This window comes from Labeo rohita, chromosome 4 (assembly GCF_022985175.1).
Source record: "Labeo rohita strain BAU-BD-2019 chromosome 4, IGBB_LRoh.1.0, whole genome shotgun sequence".
In the NCBI taxonomy this organism is placed as follows: Eukaryota; Metazoa; Chordata; class Actinopteri; order Cypriniformes; family Cyprinidae; genus Labeo; species Labeo rohita.
The window spans coordinates 40,339,885-40,361,191 of NC_066872.1; the positions used below are offsets into that span (position 1 = coordinate 40,339,885).

At 38.3% G+C, this 21,307-nt stretch overlaps 2 protein-coding genes across 2 annotated transcripts in view; one reads left to right on the forward strand and one right to left on the reverse strand.

Moving 5' to 3' along the window:
- wnt5b (wingless-type MMTV integration site family, member 5b) overlaps nucleotides 1-21,307 on the reverse strand; it is an 88,535-nt gene that overhangs the window by 27,630 nt on the left and 39,598 nt on the right. The gene's annotated exons all lie outside the window — the stretch shown is intronic.
- On the forward strand, nucleotides 5,574-7,302 carry fbxl14b (F-box and leucine-rich repeat protein 14b). The gene has a single exon (XM_051107693.1). The coding sequence runs from the start codon at nucleotides 6,070-6,072 to the stop codon at nucleotides 7,270-7,272; it is 1,203 nt and encodes a 400-aa protein (XP_050963650.1). The 5' UTR covers nucleotides 5,574-6,069; the 3' UTR covers nucleotides 7,273-7,302.

A 21,307-nucleotide genomic window follows, 5' to 3' on the forward strand; every position in this document is an offset into this window, starting at 1 on the left:
CTCTGTAATTAAACCAACATTAGGCCACTGGGGCTGCGATATTACTTTGTACCCATTTCCTAATATGCGTTTGGTTTACTTTAACTTCCTTTGAACGCTTATTAGTCTTGATTTTCACAGCTGTCCTTCAGGTTCACAACCTGAATAATGATGCCTTTACTGTGGGGGTTTCATCCAGAAAAGATGAAAGTTGCTTTAATGATTCAAAGGTAAAAGCCAATTGCAAAGTAACTGTATCTGAACTGAATTCTTTTGCAAACTTTTCATTTAGTATTTTAGTCCACCGCATTTTAATAAAACATTCTACATTATAAGTCTCATCTAGAAGAATATCACAGAGTAAAAAACTTCAACTTAATATTTTTAAGTATAATCAAAGTGGCTGTCAATCAAAAAAAGACAAAATGTAAATCAGGTTTCAATTAAAAAATGAATATTGTTCATATCCCTATTTGTACAGTGAAATGAAAATAAAGGTAACACCTTACCTGAAGCCTTTATGTATAATAAAATATAAATGTATTCATAATGCACAACATGCTGTACTAGATTTCCTTCATAAATATCGTTTAAGTTAAAATGCATCATAATAGTTGAAGTATAATAGTTTGAGATTGCTTGTCTCACGTTTTAAATGCAATTTACTTTGTAAAGGTGTAACAATGAATACATAAGTATTATAACTGTGTTTACAACTATTCATGAGATCATACAATGTAAATAAAAAAAAATCAAAATATTGAGAATATCGCCTTTAAAGTTGTCCAAATGAAGTAGTCAGCAATGCATATTACTAATCAAAAAGTAAGGTTTGATATATTTATGATAGGAAATTTACAAAATATCTTCATGGAACATGATCTTTATTTAATATCCTAATGATTTTTTTGCATTAAAAAGAAAAATCGATCATTTTGAGCCATGCAGTGTGTTGTAGGCTATTGCTACAAATATACCTCTGCTGCTTATGACTGGTTTTGTGGTCCAGGGTCACATTTTTTATAATGCATGATATATAAAGGCTTCAGGTGATACCAAAATATATTGCATTCAATTTCACTGTACAACATATTGCACAAAATGAAATAAACAGCCTTACATACGATCTACAGTTCAGTAAAATAACCTGCATGGTTTACTGGCCTAAACGCTTTCGCAAAACACATTTCCACACAGTTCCCAAAGGCTGGAAGCCTTTGTTGATAAAACAGGCCTCTGAACACTCATGACCTCACTGCTGAAGCTTGCATTAACAGTAACCTCTCCTTGTGGGTGCGGGACCTATGACATCTCCTACATTGGGTCTCAACGGCCCCTGATGCTGAGGGCTTTACTGTCTGGGTGGCTGATGTGTGTATGTTCTGCCCTTGAGTCACGCAGTTGTTTGAACAACACTTTTCAATGCGTTCCTAGTTCCTCCCTCTCTCTCTCCAGGCCTGGACATGCAGCAGACTAATTCAGTCATCTCTCTGTCTGTTTCGCTCTCTCTCTGTCTATCTGTTTTGTCTCCTGAAGGTCCCAGGTGGGCAATGTGACCATTGTGCAGCCAAACGGTCTGTTATTGTCGGTCATGCTATGAGAGCGAGGTTGAGTTTGGTGTTTTTTTGTATGCGTGCGTGTGTTTTTTGAACCCACTGCTTTCTGCCCTGTCAGTGTCTCTCCTCTTCAGCACATTAGCCCGGGCTGTTCCCTACGACTGCTTTGATGGTGAGCGCCGCAGGGCTCCGATCTCTGTTTCAGGTTGTAATTACTCTCTGGAGGGGCCTCACCTGGCTCTGGGCTCCAGGCGTACAGAGAGAAAGAGAGAGAAAGAAAGAAAAGGAAAGAAGGTGAAGCTATGAAAAAACAGAAGATGAGAAAGAAAAGGTGGGGTAAGAGGGTGAAACTTAAAAAAGACAGTGGGGCCAACAGTCTGAGACAACCAAAAAAAAAGTGAATAAATATAAGAAAAATCATCTATAAATCTATCTATCTAGACAGATCTAACAGACAGATTTACTCATCAATGCTGCATTTATTTGATAAAAGATACAGCAAAACTGTAATACTGTAAAACATTACAATTTAAACGAACTGTTTTCTATTTTAATATATATTTTAAAATTAAATTTATTCCTGTGATGGCAAAGATTAATTTTCAGCTTTTTAAATTATTTATTTAGATTTTTTTAAATAATATATTGAACAAAAAACTTACAATAAGACCATTTTATTTTAATTATTAAATTACATGAATATATTATATTTATTTTAAAATTATAAATATAGTCAATATTAATATTCAATTATTATATAATATTTTATTCATATATTGTATGTATTTATGTATTGTTTTATATAGCATATATTATTTTTAGATTTTATATTAATTACTATTAGATTATTATTAAACTGTAATTAATATATTCCTTAAGTCACTGAAATTTATACCATGCAATTACAATTATATTTTTCATGACTATAAATGTTGCATATATATAAATTTATTGAATTTTTAGATTGTATATTATTTTAATTATTTAGTCATTAGAATATTATTTTAATTTAAAATTCAAGTTAATTCTACTATTGCATTGTTAGAATTTGAAATTAAAAATGTTTGTAATTAAAAGTGCTACATTTTAAAATTATATACAAAGAAAAATGTAGAAGCATTTTCACTAGCAGGCTCAGAATTTTCATAAACCAATAGTTTATATCTATGCAAACAATGCTTTCACTTGCCTTCTATATCTCACTACATATTGCTGTATGTCTGTAGCAGCAGCATCAACAATTCACACTCTGAAAGACAAACTTTGCGTCAGAAAGCAAACACCTCAGTCCGTCAGGCTGTCTATAAAGAAAAGTGCACGGATATGACACATACAGAGTAAAGAAATGAAATGTTATGGGAAAACGAAGGGATTTGTTCAATCTGTATCAGTATTACCATTACAATGCATTATGCAGGGAGAGTATTACATCATCATCGCCTGTTCTTTACACAGACACAGAGAGCATCGGCTTCCTGGTGTTTCCCCTGTAGTACCCCAACGGGGTTGCAGCTCCTAGGGAGATTCGACCTGATTTGAATAGAGTAACGTAGCTTCCCCTGCCGTAGAAGAAACTGTTGTCTGATTTCATGAAAAGCCCATTCAGCTAGCTGGATGTATGCGAGCGTTTGTGCGAGTTACATCCGCCAAAATCTCTCCTCAAACTGCCACCGCTTGCAAAACAAAAAAGCAGATTGGAGTCATACACGATTCCGTGAAGGAGCCAAGCGAGGGAGAGAGAGAAACTACAAAGTAGCCTAAAATCTATTCATGAGGTGTCAGCTTTCAACAGCATGTTGACACATGCCTACGTCTCCTAGGAAACGCTTGCCCCAAGCGCAGTTATCAGCGCAGTTCTGTGGCATGCAATTATCCAATTATCTCCCTCCCCTGAATCAGCACATCAAATCACATGACAGATCTTTTTTTTTTTTTTTTTTTTTTTTTTGCAAGGTCCTACAACACCTTCGCATTTGCATGTAGCACTTGTCCTTCCAGTTCTCACCGTCTCCCAGCTTCATTTTCACTTTCCTTTGCCGCAATCTTTTGTTTCTTTTCCACTTTAGATTAGAACAGCCTTATTTGCTTTGCGTTTCGCCATCTATTTTGCTTGCACTCTGTGCAATGATCATAAACTGTTAAATTAATAGTGCCGTCGCTCTGCGGCGAGTGCATCTTTTTTAATTGTTAGCTTTCGCCTGCTTTCTAAATCAAACCCCTCCCTTTCCTTTCTCACTCGTCCCCTCCTCCCTCTCTCTCTGCTTATTTCCAGGAGCAGCTTGAGTCCTGCTTTTGGCTCTGCAGGCCTGCTTTGAGAGTCTCTGACTCACAGCAGTGCAGTTCTGGAGCGGCCCTCCTCTCTGGCCGTGAGGCCGGCTGGAGGAGCCAGGGAGAGGGGCCGCTGTCACAGACCTCTCGCCCCCTTACATGCTGGGCATCGGGGCTCAGCGCGCATTCAGAGCCCTTCATCTGTCCACCATACAAGCCCAAGACCTGTCTGTCAGAGGGAGCGCATGAATTCAACTCGACGTCAGGCTGAAACGGAGTCCGCGGCGCGATTTTATTCCAGTAATCGGACACATTTCAGAGTTAAAGATGAGGCTTGATGAGAAAAAAGATGGACTGGTTAAGTGGGCGATAAAGATACACTCTTAAAAATAAAGGTTACAAAAGGGTGTTTTTGCAGTGATGCAATAGAAGAACAATCTTTGCTTCCCCAAATAACCTTTAGTAGAACCAATTTGAAGAACTTTTAAAAGTCTAAACAACCATTTTTGACTATATAGAATCTTTTCTGCATTTGAAAGGTTCCGTGGATGTTCAAGGTTCTTTATGGAACCATCGATGCCAATAAATAACCTTTATTTCTGAGAGTGTAAGAGCGAGATTTGATTAAAGATTGAGACTACAGTATGGAATAGCATCCATTTTGATTTCATGTAAACTTTCAGGACGACTTCAGAAGTCATACTGGATAGATTTTTGCGCTCTGCACAATTATAACCTGAACCAGTGAGAGCGGAAGGAGGGGGGGAAAAAAGTGACATTTATTGAAGAGAGAGAGAGAGAGAGAGAGAGAGATGTGGTGAGGTAGAGAGAAGGTTCGAGACAGACAGAGAGCCGGAGTGGGGAGGGTTGGACTTGTGCTGTCAGTTGTGCTGTGCTGCATTTTCTTTTGTAAACACAAACGTGTGTGTGCTGCTTTTCTTCCTTCTTTCTGCTACACTCCAGTACCTTCTGCAAATGCTCCCGTCATATCAGCTAACAATGCCAAAGAGCCCACAGAGGGGGGCCTGAGGCCCAAAGACGGGGAAATATGCAAAAGGTGGAATAAAAACTACCTTACGTAAGACTGACGGGGCAGAAAGGCTAACCGTTACTGCCAGAGCTTAACATTGCATGCCTTTTCGTTTGGGTTATAATGAGACATGTTTCTTTTACAAGAAGTGAACGAAAGTATTATAAATAATAGTTTTTAAAAAAATCACGACAGGAACTTTTCAAAGCAAGTAGTTGGGATAAATTAAGAAATGTTAAAATCAATGCAAAAATTAAATTACATTTAAAACAGAAGTAATAATAATAAAATGCTTAAACATTTTACAACGAGCCGTTTCTATTGTTTGTTTTTTTTCATAACACGTTGAAAAATCTGTTATTTACACACTTTAAGAAGTAACTTTACTCTAATAATAAATGACTGCAAAAAAATACCAGCATCTGAAACGGAAGCTGAAGGGTTAAGGGTAAAGTGAACTGAATTGTAAGAAGTTGGTTTCCAGGGGAACTATTCTTACTGTTCCAGCTGAGTTGGGCTAAACCACTCCGCTTTCAAAAAGGGGGGCGACAAACACCCACAACACGAATATCTTTCATAACAGTTTAGAGAAGAACAGAACAAGGACTGGGAGAATAAGAGAAAACATATGCAGTTCCGCTTTATAAGTTTCAGACTGTTCTTAAACAATTTGCGCAGTTTCAGCGGGTTTGAATATGCGCGTCTCCCCCGCAGCCGCTCGGTGCAGGCGGCCCTGCCAAGTCAGTTTGAAAAGATCAGACAAAGGCAGCAGGAAGCCCCTCGGCTTGGCAATGAGTGCGAGCGGAGCACAAACGCGAAACGAAACCTCACTCTTTTATCTGATAGCGGACTGAATTTATTTTCTCCCGAGGTTTGTGGCAGTTTTAGACATCTTTTGAAAATGTACGACCGTCTGGATCCCCGGGTCGAGCGAAGACTATTATCAAAGCGCCAAACGGGCAGCAGCGCTGCCTGACCGCCCGTTCGCTGTCGGTCTGAATCGGATCAAGCGTCTTTTGGGGGGCATTTTTTTGCATTTGAATCCTTCGTACACCGCTGAAAGGATCACTCGGGACGGAGAGTTGTCGATTTACACAGTTAAATGTAAAAGGAAAAGCTTGGGGAGCTTTCTAAAAGCCTTTTTTTCTTTCTCCCGAGAGGACTAACGTTACGAGCCGCGACGGTGACCGTTGGTGGGGGTTTGCCGCCGTTTGTTTTCTTGAGCGCGTTTGGAAGATGGAGACGCACATCTCGTGCCTCTTCCCGGAGATTTTAGCCATGATTTTCAGCTACTTGGACGTGAGGGACAAAGGCAGAGTGGCCCAAGTGTGCACGGCGTGGAGGGACGCGTCCTACCACAAGTCCGTGTGGAGGGGGGTGGAAGCCAAGCTGCATCTGAGGCGGGCGAACCCGTCCCTGTTCCCCAGCCTGCAGGCGCGAGGCATCAGGCGCGTCCAGATCCTCAGCCTGCGGCGCAGCCTCAGCTACGTGATCCAGGGGATGCCCAACATCGAGAGCTTGAATCTGAGCGGCTGCTATAACTTAACGGATAACGGCCTGGGGCACGCGTTCGTGCAGGAGATCCCTTCCCTGAGGGTGCTCAATCTGAGCCTTTGCAAGCAGATCACGGACTCCAGTTTGGGCAGAATAGCGCAGTATCTGAAAAACTTAGAGGTGCTGGAGCTGGGCGGCTGCAGCAACATCACCAACACGGGCTTGTTGCTCATCGCGTGGGGTTTGCACAGACTCAAAAGTCTCAACCTGAGGAGCTGCCGGCATGTGTCGGACGTGGGCATCGGCCACTTGGCCGGCATGACCCGGAGCGCGGCGGAGGGCTGCCTCAGCCTGGAATACCTGACCTTGCAGGACTGCCAAAAGTTGACGGACTTGTCCCTCAAGCACATTTCGAAAGGCCTGACCAAGCTCAAAGTGCTCAACCTGAGTTTCTGCGGGGGCATCTCGGACGCTGGCATGATCCACCTCTCTCACATGACGAGCCTGTGGAGCCTTAACCTGCGCTCGTGCGACAACATCAGCGACACGGGCATCATGCACCTCGCCATGGGCACGTTGAGACTCTCCGGACTCGACGTGTCGTTTTGCGACAAGATAGGCGACCAGAGCCTGGCTTACATCGCGCAGGGCCTGTACCAGCTCAAGTCGCTGTCGCTGTGCTCGTGCCACATCAGTGACGATGGCATCAACAGGATGGTGCGCCAAATGCACGAGCTGAGGACGCTGAACATCGGCCAGTGCGTGCGGATTACAGACAAAGGACTGGAGCTGATCGCAGACCACTTGACGCAACTGACCGGCATCGATCTGTATGGATGTACGAAAATCACTAAGAGGGGACTGGAGAGGATCACGCAGCTCCCCTGCCTTAAAGTTTTGAACCTGGGCCTCTGGCAGATGACTGAAAGTGAGAAAGTGAGGTGAAACTTTGGGGGTTTCTGGAGAGAGGGAGAGAGGGAGGGAGGGAGGGAGGGAGAGAGAGAGAAGGAGGGCGGGAGGGGGATGGGTGCATTTCAATAGAGCAAAGTACATAAAAAGAGGCTTAAAATGCTGAATGTGATACATGTGTCAGTTATTGCTATTAACACACCAACACACACACAAAAGTTGTCCTTTTCGTAACAAATCGCAATATTAAACCTCCTCCTCCCCAAGTATCGCGATATTTTGGCTACCTCGTTAGATGTGTTATATTGTTATTCTTAAGAAGAATGAGAATTTGTGCCTAGAAAAACAATCCCCTCCCCCTTTATCTCGTCTTTGGCTTAAGGAAAGCAAAAAGACTGAAAGAAAGGATGGACTCAGACTACCTTTTTATTTCCCTTGCTTCACATAACCAACAAAAGGTGTTTCAAAACAAGTCCATGGGTAGTTGACGCCAAATCTCAAGCAGTTTCGCAAGTGTCCTGTGATGTGACAGCTCACCTTAAAATGTTTTAATTCTTCTGTAATGATGAAACAATGCCGTTTTGTGATCCTAAATTAATCGAGAGACTACATGCATCATTTGTACGTTAAACGAATAATTTATCACACCATAGGACCATTTAAAATTAAGTAGTGATTAAAAATGAGAAGAAGAAAAAAACTTCATAGACATGCTATATGTCAGCTACCCTTATGCAAAGACAGATACAAATACTGGATTTGTACACTCAAGCTTTTATATTTCCAATCTCTTAGTTTTTGCTCAATTTTACAGGCCTGAAAGCCTTTAATTCCTGCTTTGAATAAGAGGTTCCCTCTGCTGATGTATTTATGCTTATGTAAGCAGATATTAATTAATGGCTGTTATTCAGAGCGTTGTACTTCAAATTGAAGTGAATTTTGTCCCTAAAAAAGAAGAAAACCCTGTTTGCAATTCACTGACACCTTGTTTGCCTCTTCACAGGGCTGAAACAGGGCACATCGTGTTATAAAACAATCTGTTTTAATTACATTAATATTCAACTTTACATATAAAAGACATGGTCGAAACGAGGGTAACACGCAAAATGCATGTCAGGCCTATATGTACCACAATGTATCGACCTGCAACATGTATTGAGTCCTGCTGAGAAGCTACTGTGTTCTAATGTACTGTAAATGTATTTGTAAAAAGAATCCCAAATTAAAATGTTTTATATTCTTACAGTAAAAACATTAAAGTTGATATTTATATAAACAAAAGAGCCACTCTGAAATTCGTTACAGGGAATGGTTTCTGTGGGTTGTGATTCATGCTATAATTCATGCATTCGGTTTGCTTTTGTGCCCTTTGGATGCTAAATGTCATAATGTTGCTGTAATAGGGTTAGGGGTTTATTTGCTCGATTTCCAACGTAGCGGATTTGAGAAGTGAGCATTTTAGAGGACGATGGAAGTGATATTTGTGTGCATGTTTGTTACATTATTTATGGAGTGCAACAAAATGGATGCTTCCTTTAATTGTGCTAGTTAGGGTGTTAAAACCGTAATGCTGCTTTTCATACAATTTAAGTCATGCTATCCAATAACATACATACTGTTAAAGCATCTGATATTAATTTAGTGTCTATAACAGTGGATACATTTCACCCTGCAAAATATTATAAATCCTGTTCTCAACAGTTGCCATTGTTTCCCCAAGTTAAGAAGCCAGGTTTAGGCTTTTTTTTTTCTTCTCCTTGCTCAGTCACGCATACCAGATCTGAGAGACGGGGCTTGTCCCACGGGAGTCTTCCTCCCCTCCCCAAGAAGAAGAAAAAAAAAAAAAAACCTCAGCCCACCCCCCTTTCCTCAAACAGACACTTTTAAACATTCCTCACCATCATTCAAAGCATTTAAGCTTTAGTCTTTGCTCCCCTCCACCGTCCAGAGGGGTGGAGGATTTAAACGGGGGCTCTGAGCGCTTGATGAGAGAGCGAGAGAGAATTTAAGCCCTTCTGAAGGTTACCGCCGTCTCTTTTTACTAACTTTGCTGAGTTCATACATTTCTTTTTTCTTTCCCTGGAGCTACATTTTTACAACTGGCGATGTTTGTCAGACATTCGGATATGTTGCTTACATAGATCTTCTTTAAAGTTATAAAAACCGCACTGTTTTAGGATTTTGCTGAACCTGAGCAAGCAGAGCAGAAAAACAGAGAAGCGATTACACCAGTGAGAAATCTCACACCACCTTTTTAAAAAATACAAAATACGGCTCGGTTTTACTGCTGGGAATTCTAACAAAGCAGTCGGAACATTAGCGGCGACCTGTATAGCTCTCCCAGCACCTGTGGTTGAAGGTGTCTCTGGGTTACAGTGAGACGCTTTGAAGTTTTAGAATGTACCAGAAAGGTGGGGGTGGAGGGGTTGGAGGTTATTCTGCTCCTGTCTGAAGTTCCAGGCATTTTAGTAGGCCCATGCGATTTGCTCAGACAGCCTAAATCAAGCGCAGATCAAAACAAAATCTAATCATCTGGTAAAAGTCACTCATTGTTTGATTTCTAAATCGCAAAACCAAAATCTGATTTGTGTGCAAGTCAGGGTTAAAGGAAAGGTGGCTGCAAAGCCGTGCCTGCCACTTTGTTGGAAAATGGACAGGAATTTGTGAGTCACTGTTTGACTTTGCTCTCTTAAAAAAAACGTATGCGGTGCAAGAACCCTGTCTGACTTAAGGAGGCCGGCACCGTCTAGCAAACATGGCACATGAGAGATGCTTTAGTTTTGCGTCTCTGTGTGTGGCACCACTGTTTATTCGTTCAGAACAACTGCATAAGGCCAAATGCAAAGGGCATGTGAGCGAGGAGAACAATCTGTTGCTTCATTCTGCACAGGATCAAATATACTTAACACTGAGGCTTCTCTCTATGCACGAATTAAGCAACAGAAAACCTTTTCACTCTGGGAAAAATAATTAAAAAGAAATTTACAGGTTCAGTACAAGTTTAGCTCAATCAACAGCAGCTTTTGGCATAATGTTTCTTTCTTTCTTTCTTAAGCACTTACAGTCAAGCCAAAATGTATTCAGACACCTTCAACTATTCCCATAGTATCAGTTTATTTGCTATGGTTTAGAAAATGGTAATAAAATATGGCAAGTTAAACTGTGTCAGAACAAATTCATCTTGATACTGTCAGATAACTTTGATAGAAAGGTATCTAACCCAAAATTCTATATGATAATAATTACACAACTATCAAGAAATGCTTAATTTTGTTCAGTCTGTGGTGTAAAAAAGTCACATTAGCAATTGAAGAAAAAACAACTAAGTAAAACGTGGTCAGGTCAAAGTGTCTGAATAATTTTTATCCCAAATTTTTATCAATGGTAGTTTACTGTATGAAGAATTTTTGGGTATAATATGTCAGTTTACTTTATTTTGCTATCCTCACATAAATAAACTATAGTATCCTGCACCCACTAGTAAAAATAATATCTGGTGTTTGAATAATTTTTGGGTTGACTACATACAATGACAATGCTTTTGCTATTTTTTTAATAATTTGAAAGTTAAGCACTTACATTTAAAATCTGTATAATCTGAGCTGTAAAGCGGTTTAATGGTCCGTTTTATGGTTTATTGCGTTGTAATTGCAGTCAAGTTATTAAACTTATTAGAAGTTTACACAAAAAAGGATATGATAAAATCAAATTTACATTGTAAAAACAATCTGTAAAACAGGGCACAACATACAGTATTAAAGTGAAGGAATTTTTCATATTGACTTTTTTTTTTACTTGTAATTTGTATTTTGCACTTCATTGCGTTACAGAAAAGTTCATAAAATCAATAGATAATGTCCTGGCAGAAAATTATCAGTACATTTTTGTTTTTCTTTTTATTCTTTTTATTTTACAGTGTCTTGAAACAATATTTTAAAGGGTTAGTTCACCCAAAAATGAAATTCTGTGAGTAATTACTCACCTTTATGTCATTCCAAACCTGTAAAACCTTTGTTCATCTTCAGAACACAAATTAAGATATTTTTGATGAAATCCAAGAGCTCTTTGACTCTCCATTGACTGCAAGGGTCCTTCACTCTTAAAGTGCTTCACGATGCCATAGAATAACCTTTTTTTGTATGAATGGTTCCATAAAGAATCTTTAACATCTGAAGAACCTTTCTGTTTCACAACATCTGTTCTTCAGATTATAAAAATATAAGAAAGAGATGGTTCTTAAAAGAACCTTTGACTGAATGGTTCTTCTATGGCATCGCTGTGAAGAACCTTTTAAAGCACCTTTATTTTTTAAGAGTGTTCCACATTCAAGGTCCCGAAACTTGTAAGGACATCTTTAAAAAAGTCCATGTGACATTAGACATTAGTAACCTTAATTGTATGAAGCTATGAGAATAATTCTTGTGCACAAAGAAAACAAAAATAACAACTTTATTCAACGATTTCTTCTCTCCTGAGACAGTCCTCAGCCATTACAGAGGCAACATTGCATCAAAAATATCTTATTTTGTATTTTGAAGATGAACGAAGGTCTTACGGGTTTGGAGCGTCATGAGGGTTCCCATATCCCTTTAACATTTACAGATGGGCCCCATTAACTTCCATTGTATTTGCCTCATTTTAACCCAGATTTTTGCTGTTTTAAGAGGAAGAACATTATGCCTCGATTGAGCTTAATTTGTACTGAACTTGCAATTTAATTTGTAATTTTGTAAACAGGATTTAATAAAGCACAAATGTAGAGTCACGTGTCGGTGGTTAAACAGATTCTTCTGTGGCCGCCGAGTCCGTCAGCAAAATCTGATGCAAAGTTTGTGACTCACAGTGCACAGAGAGATTTGGGTTTGAAAAGAGTGGAATTAACTCTGTGGTGAAAAGGCGTATGATGGCTAACTGTCTCACATGGCTGTCAGGTTTTAGTCATACCTCTCATTAGAACTAATCCACAGCGGTCTTTTCACACTGCGGACTGGATGACGGCCATATGGCATTTTTACAAGCACACAACTGGTTTACTGCACAAACTGTACGTCAAGTGCTTTTTTGAAGCAGCCAGATGAAAAGGTAGGTAAAGGCGGGTAGATTTGTATTGGGGTGTGTGTGTGTATTGTCTAGGTTTGCTGCTGCCAGCTCTCCCCCAGTGAGGTTGTGACAGAGTTTGACTGGTGTCATGTGACCTTGCTGGAAGTGTGAGTAAAGAGGGGCCGGAGCCAGGAGACCCAATCTGTCGCCCTCGCCCCACCCTTCACACACATGCGGAGATGGAAACAAATTTGCAAAAATGACCTGTATAGGCACAAAAATCCACAAATTCTAGGCAAACTTAGGAAAATGAAGGAAAACTGTGTGACTTGGCTGATCTGTGCATGTTAGGGAGTGTTTGGCAGCTCAACCCTCTCAGACGTATACACACACACATAAACTGAATATCTCAGACTCTATTTTCTTCTCTTTTCTCTAAAAAAAAATAGGACTTAGGCTTGTGTTGCACCAGTTTTCTCCTTTGTTCTGATTGTATTAGGTGACGGGTCCACATGTTCTGGATCGTATCTGCTTTCATATGCAGTGAAATGCAGCTCTCCGGCAGCACTCTGGAGGCAGGAGGTCTGTGCATGAAAGAAACTTGAGTGCAAGACTGAAAACCACACCACACAACAAAAAACGATATGGGGGGGAAAAAAGACAACCAGTGATTGGAAGCTTTGTTGCTTCTAAACCGCCCATTTTAGTGTTAATCCTTGACCTCAAACTGTCAGGCGCACCTTTTTACAGTCAAGAATAGAAATTCTGACTAAACAGCTGCAATAAAATATACACTACCAGTCAAAAGTTTTTGGAGAGTAAGATTTTTTATGTTTTTTCAAGAAGTCTCTTCTGCTCACCCAGCCTGCATTTACTTGATCCAAAATACAGCAAGAGAAATACTGAAATATTTTTACTATTTAAAAACTGCTTTCTATTTGAAAAAATTTTAAAATGTAATTTATTCCTGTGATCAAATCTAAATTTTTAGCATCATTACTCCAGTCTTCAGTGCCACATGATCCTTCAGAAATCATTCTAATATGCTGATTTGATGTTCAAGAAATATTTATTGCTATTATTATTATTATCATTATCAATATCTAAAGCAGTTGAGTAATTTTTCTTCAAGTCAGTATAATTTCTTTGGGGGAGAAAGTAATTATAGAAATTAATACTTTTATTCAGTCAGGATGCTTTAAATGAATCAAAAGTGGTGATAAAGACATTTATAATGTTACAAAAGATTTCTATTTCAGATAAATACTGTTCTTCTGAACTTTCTATTCATATTTTCAACATAATAATAATAAATGTTTTTTGTGCAGCAAATGAGAATATTAGAATGATTTCTGAAGGATCATGCGACTGGAATAATGATGCTAAAAATTCAGCTTTGAAATCACAGAAATACATTACATTTTAAAATACATTAAAATAGAAAACAGTTATTTTAAATAGTAAAAATATTTCTAAATTTTACTGTTTTACTGTACTTTGGATCAAATAAATGCAGGCTTGGTGAGCAGAAGAGACTTCTTTACAAAACATTAAAACTCTTACTGTTCAAAAACTTTTGACTATTTTTTTTTTTTTTTTAAATGCATTGTTTCTGTCCTGGCTGCTGATTGGTCAGAACAGAATTTTTGTCGTGCTAAAATACATGCACAGCATAGCTAAAACAGGAAGAGATGCTTGGGAAACAGGAACGTAACACAGAAGAGATGCTTGTGAACTTACAAAATTGTGTAAGACACAAAAAAATGGTTTCTTATCCTTCATGTTTTTCTGTGGCTTGGCTTTATAATTTAAAAGGTAAGCTGATAGACGAGTACATGTGTGTGTGTCCGGGCTACAGGCCGACTGCACAGGAGGAGATTTGTTGTTACTCAGAGTGTGGGTGGTAGAGAGGGCGTGAGTGTTGTGTGTGGTGCTCTGAATCCACTCAAAAAGGGAAGCGATGGAAAGAGAGAGAGAGAGGGAGTGCGCTAAAAGGAAAAAAGTGGATGAGAGATGACGAGGGGACGCACACTACTGTAGCTAAAACCTCTTCACAAAAATACAGCAGCCTTTGGCCGTCACATGCGTCGAGACCCCACACAAGGATGTATTTCTAAAACCACCGTGGCATTTGGAATTATCTAAGAGGCTCATCCATAATGTTTTGGTTAGGTAGACACTTTTTCAAGTATTACATATACAAAAAGCACTGTAGGTCTGAAGGTTTATAAATCCAGTGGAATTTGTAGCTTGCCAGACGTTTTTTTTTTTTTTTTTTTTTGTTCAGAGTGGAGTTGGATCAAAGTTACTGGTTGAAATGGAATAAAGATGTATCCTGAGCAAGGTATAAAAAGAAAAAACCTTTGCATTGCCAACAAAAGCAGAAAATCTGGATTAGATAAATCTAGTAGATGCAACATGGCACCGCAGCCATTGCAAGAAAACTAACTTTAGCGCCATACCGCAGATTGATGACGTGCATTATGTGAATGACAGAAACAAACGGCACTGTGGCATATAAAAGAATGAATGGATTTTTATTTGAACGATAATGTTTTTAAAAGGATCTTTCATTTTAAAAATGAAAATTCTGCCATCAATTACTACGTTCAAAATAGGAAACAAAAATAGGTCATAAATGTAGTCTAAACAAGTACTTCTAAAGCCATACGATCACAATGCATGGGCGGGATGTTAATGAATTATAGAAATTAATACGTTTATTTATCAAGAATGCTTTAAATTGATCAAAAGTGATGATAAAGACATTTATAATGTCACAAAAGATTTCTATTTCAGATAAATGCTGTTCTTCTGAACTTTCTATTCATCAAAGAAACCTGAAAAAAGTCTAAACGTCAACGTTTTTAAAAGGATCTTTCATTCTAAAAATCATTTACTATATGATCACTTTGCTCCACAAAAATACGCCATAAATGTAGTCTAAACAACTACTTCGAAAGCCATACAATCAAAATGCAATTATCATGAACTAGAAAATTCAACATGATGGTTAGTAAATGACAAAATTGTCATTTTCGTGTCAGCTCTTTCAAACTCCATGTCTGTTATGATGTCAGGCTTCGTAGAACATTCAGCGTTTGAAAGAATGGAACGTTCAGCTTTTGAAAGAACGGAATATTCTGGAAGAACGTAAATAGCCGCACGTTCAAAGCGGAACATGTTGAGCAGCAACAGAATCGTGCCTCTTTTCTCTCCCTTTCTCTCTATCTCTCGGGCCTTGGTATTGCGTGGCTCAGTCAGAGATGTAGAAAAGGCAGTGTTACACAACAGGAAGTGAAGCATGTCTCGGGAGCTTTAAAGACAAATAGACCGGTTTGATCAAGTTTAGTGCCTGGCTCTCTTGAGCCCACCTCTCAATACCGGCTCAAGTGCACAAACACAGGAGAGCGCAGGGGGAGAAGGAACACTTATAGCTTCATACTGCCTGATTGAACTCTTCGTTTAGTTTTTCCTTGTTTAAATGCCAGAGGAAAATGGCTGCTTCTTGAAAATCTATTTATCTATCTATCTATCTATACACCAGTTGAGGTCAAAAGTTTACATCCCCCTTTCAGAATCAATAAAAATGTTAATTTTACCAAAATAAGAGGGATCATACAAAATGCATGTTATTGTTTATTTAGTACTGACCTGAATAAGATATTTCACATGAAAGATGTTCACATATAGTCCACAAGAGAAAATAATAGTTGAATTTATAAAAATGACCCAGTTCAAAAGTTTACAGCCTCTTGATTCTTAATACTGTGTTCTTACCTGAATGAACCACAGCTGTGTGATTTTGTTTTTTCAATTTAGTAATAGTTGTTCATGAGTCCCTTGTTTGTCCTGAACAGTTAAACTGCCCACTGTTCTTCAGAAAAATCCTTCAGGTCCCACAAATTCTTTGTTTTTCTAGCATTTTTGTGTATTTGAACCCTTTCCAACAATGATTGTATGATTTTGAGATCTATCATTTCACACTGAGGACAACTGAGGGACTCATATGCAACTATTATAGAAGGTTCAAATGCTCACTGATGCGTAGGAAAAACAATGCATTAAGAGCTGGGGGTGAAAACTTTTGAACAGAATGAAGATGTGTACATTTTTCTTATTTTGCCTAAATATAATATTTTTTCATTTAGTACTGCCCCTCAGAGGCTACAGAAGATAGTTGCGTGTCTCCCAGAAGACAAAATAAGTTACATTTACTCTGATCTTCAAATTCAAAAAGTTTTCACACCCCGGCTCTTAATGCATCTTGTTTCCTTCTGGAGCATCAGTGAGCGTTTGAGCCTTCTGTAATAGTTGTACTGTAGTATTCAGGTAACAACACAGTATTAAGAATCAAAGGGATGTAAACTTTTGAACAGGGTAATTTTTTTATAAATTCAGGTATTATTTTCTTTTGTGGACTTTATGTAAACATCTTTTATGTGAAATATCTATCTATCTATCTGTCTATCTATCTATCTAGTCATTATTTCTAGAGCCTGAGCACAAAAACCGCAGTAAAACTGTTACTATATTGGACAGCAGACTTCTACTGGTGGTAGAAGTATAACTAAAAACAGGATGCAATATAAATGAGTGAATCGTATTAAGATCCTGCTTTGGCAGTTAGCTGCTTATTAACGCACTCGTACCCACAGGGCTTCGTGCACCAGACCGACTAGCTCAAAGAGTAAGTTTAAACTGTCGCGTCAGCAAAAAGGCAGCCACCATTGTTTCAGCTTTTTAAAAGAACATATAGAGTGGACTGTTGACAGGAAGTGGCTGGAGTTGCTAAAAGCGGGTATGCACAGAAATACAAATAAAGTGTCAGCTGGATTAGAACTTAAAGGAACAGGTCATCCAAAATTAGCTGACTACTGTCACTTTTTGACTAAACACTCACCATATGAAGTCCTGTATAATGACAAAGCAAAATTAATATACTTCAAGATTATGAGGGACTTAAATTAGAAAAGATATCAGGGTGAAGCAGTACTTAAATGCTTTACAAGATGACTGCATTGCTTTTGGCCATTTGGGCTGAGCTAAAAAGCTGTGGGCGAATCAAGAATATGAAACCAAACATTCTGGGCAGCACCAAGCCCATTTTTCATCTCATTTCCTCTCTTTCTCTGTCCTTCCTTTTTCCAGACGAAGCCTTCTCACTCTGTGACGGCCGTCCATCACTTTTCTCTCAGCCCACTGTAAATGCCATGCTCTCTCTCTCCCTATCTCTCTCTTTGAGATTTAGAGGCTCTGAGTGTGACATGGAGAGGCTCAGCTTGTGTCTGCCTCGAGGCAGTGGTCCGGCTCAGCCGGGGAAATTTATAAAGTGTCTGACGTTATCGCCATGCGGTATGCAGAGCATTTCGATCTCCCCCTTCTCTCTCTCTCTCTCTCTCTCTCTCTCTTGTTCCATATCCACTCTCTCTCTATCTCACCAAATCTTTAACTGTTTTACATTTCTGACATCTCTGCCCTGTTCTTCAACATTATTCTCTACATGTTTCTTGCACTCTCCATGTAATTTTCAATATTTAAAGAGGTAGTATGTCATCTACTCACCCCCATTTTCCTCTGTTGGAAACAAAAGGAAGATTGCATGTTAAAAAAAATCCAGAACAATGAAAGCAAATAAGTAAGGATGCTTTCAAGCTCTGAAATGGACAAAAAGCGAAAGGTTTTTGCAAGCAATGCCATAGAAGAACAATTTCGGGTTCAACAAAGAACCTTTCAGTGAACTGTTCTTGAACAACTGAAGAACATTTTAACAATCTAAAGAAACTTTTTCCACTATAAAGAACATTTTGTGCAACGGAAAGGTTCCATGGATGTTAGAACCTTTATACTTCATACAATAGCTTTGTTTGAGGCAAAGACTAAAATCGAAATTGTTCTTTACTCAAGATCATCCACTGCTGTATACGCAAATTATCAAAATGCAATTGGTCAAGAAAGATGCCCATCATACTCAATGACATCAAATCTGTTATAAAAGTAAATATAAGAGGCCATGAATTTTACTGAAGCAAATATGAATATTTCCAATGAATAACAGCTTAAATTTAACCGATATGTGACCCTTGACCACAAAACCAGTTCGAAGTAGCATGGGTATATTTGTAGCAATAGCCAAAAATACACTGTATGGGCCAAAATGATAAATGTCTCTTTTATGCCAAAAATCATTAAGATATTAAGTAAAGATCATGTTCCATGATGATATTTTGTATATTACCTACCGTATAATATTTCAAAACTTAATTTTTGATTAATAACATGCATTGCTAAGAACTTTATTTGGACAACTTTAAAGGCGATTTTCTCTATATTTTTTTGTTTTTTATTTTTGGCATTCTCAGATTCCAGATTTTCAAATAGTTGTATCTTGGCCAATATTGTCCTATCCTAACAAACCATACATCAATGGAAAGCTTATTTATTATTATAAATCACAATTTCAAATTGAACCTTATGACTGGTTTTGTAGTCCAGGATCACATATTTGGTCATACAGACTATTTGTGGAGCTTAACAATGTTCATTCCCATTCATTTTCATTGCATGAAAAGTGCATCTTTTGGTAAGTCATTGGCCTGTAAGTTTGAAACAACATGAAAGTGAGCAAATGATGAGAGGATTTTAATTTTTGGGTTTACTGTCTCTTCATGCATTCCCTATTCGGTTCTCACACACACAACTTTCATGAAACACATGTACCTGCATATATTTGCTCCTAAAACCCACATATCTGCCACTCTAACGTCCTGTTTGCAACGCGTCGGCTACTTTTTCCATCTGTTCTTCCTCCCCCCTTCCTGTTTCCCTCTCTCTCTCTTTCTCTCTCAGCACTGAGGCTGGATGCTGGGAAACTGTGGATAGTGTTTTACTTTTGTGCTGCCACTTCTCTCACTCTCTTTTTTTTGCTTTGTCACTCAACGCGACATGTCCTGTCACATGGTTCATTCACTCCGACAGACACAGGGCCGGAGAGTGCTGCCTCTCTCTCCCCCACATTTCAATCTCCCTCTCTCATTCTCCCTCTTCCTCCCTCTCATTTCAGCCCAGGGTCTATTCTGAGGCAGGAATTGGAAACTCAGTCTTGTGCTGATGTTTATCAGCCCATTCCAGGCCCTGCATTGCATTTCTATCTGAGAGTGTATCAGAGCCTCTGATTTTAGATAGATATGATTAATGTTGTTACATACTCCACGGCATTACGTGGGAAGGCGAGAGGGGGGATACATACACAGCCAATGATTTTCTGGATAATCTTCTTGTTTTGCTCCACAAGAGAGCAAGAGTGGCTAAATAGAAAACAACACAAATTTGCTAAAAGCACAGTCAAATGTAGATATGTATTTGCATGTGCATATGGGCCTGAGATGAGAAGCCAGAAAGGAGGGAAAAGAGGTTGCTCCGGAGTGACCCTATTAGAAAACTAATGTTAATACATTGCAGCAACATCCACCCGCTCGTGTTACTACAGTGATGACACAAGACTTCAATTAAACCCAGGACAGACGGGGAATTCACACACCGGCCCCTCGACAACTAGCTGCCTTGATTTCTCTTCCTAACATAGATGAAACACAATACTTCAACATATGTCTGACCACTAAAAAACATGAAACCAAAATGACTTTCTTAAAAAATGTGACCCTGGACCACAAAACCAGTCATAAGAGTCAATTTTTTTTTTTAAATTGAGATTCATACATGAAAGCTAAATAAATAAGCTTTCCATTGATGCATAGTTTGTTAGGATAGGACAATATTTGGCCTGAGATACAACTATTTGAAAATCTGGAATCTGAGGGTGCAAAAAAATGATCAAAATATTGAGAAAATCACCTTTAAAGTTCTTAGTAATGCATATTACTAATCAGAAATGAAGTTTTGATATATTTACTGTAGGGAATTTACAAAATATCTTCATGAAACATGATCTTTACTTAATATCCAAAGATTTTTGGCATAAAAGAAAAATCACTAAATTTTAACCCATACAATGTATTGTTTTGTGGTCCAGGGCCACAAATGTCCCTGGTCTTATCGTGCATAATTCATTATAAAGAAAACTGTTGTGTTTCTGGTTTTTAATCAAAACTTTTTTTGACTTTTTGCCATCAAGTTCCACCTTACATTTGATTTTGCTGTGTTATTATTATTTAAATAGTATTATAGTATTTATTCATATTTTGAATTGAGAGTTGTTATATATTTCTAATTAATATTTTAGTTTAGCATTATTTTATAATTTTTGAATTATATTTTATATACATTTTAGTTTATATTTTTAATATTTATATTTTGCTTAAATGTATTTTAATTTAATTTTAGTCAAATGAAAAAAGTCAGAAACTTTTAGTAAATTTCACAATTACAAAATGTCAAGTAATACATTGAATTAAACTTTTAAAGCAGAAAAACTAAAATAGTATTTTAGAAAAATCTTTTTAGTGTACTTATTTTAGCTTTATTTCAATCAATGAATATCTTTTTAACAGTTTTAGTTATCAATAACAACACTTGAAACACATCCCATCTTGAAAATAAAATGGGGTGTGAACGCAATTTCATGTATGAACTGACACACACAAAGAGTTCCTCTATAAATGTAAAGTCACACAGTCTCTCCTGCTTCCTGTTCTCCTCGTCCCTCTTTCTTCATCTCTCTAAAACGGATTTGTCTCTCAGGATTAGAGCTGACATGATTGCAGATTTTGTTGCAGATGTGTTTTGTTTATGAGCGTTAAGTGATTCTGAAAAAGGCCTTGCCACTTCACTGCTCCCCATTTCCGACTCCTGCAATATTCTGCCCGCTGATGTGCTTTAGAGTCTTTTGGAGAGACAGACAGGGACTTTGAGACAGAGCAGAATTTTTAATAAGTGGAAATCTACTGCACCAGGATGAGGGGAAAAATATATATATCACGGTTTGAGAAAAAATAATACGGGACGAACCCCAGCGTGTCTGGCTTTAATTCAAAGCATACAGGCGGCAGAAGACCCTGTGCTTTTCCCCCCT

Coding starts and splice junctions, on each gene's coding strand:
- fbxl14b (XM_051107693.1), top strand. CDS start 6,070: ATGGAGACGCACATCTCGTGCCTCTTCCCGGAGATTTTAGCCATGATT.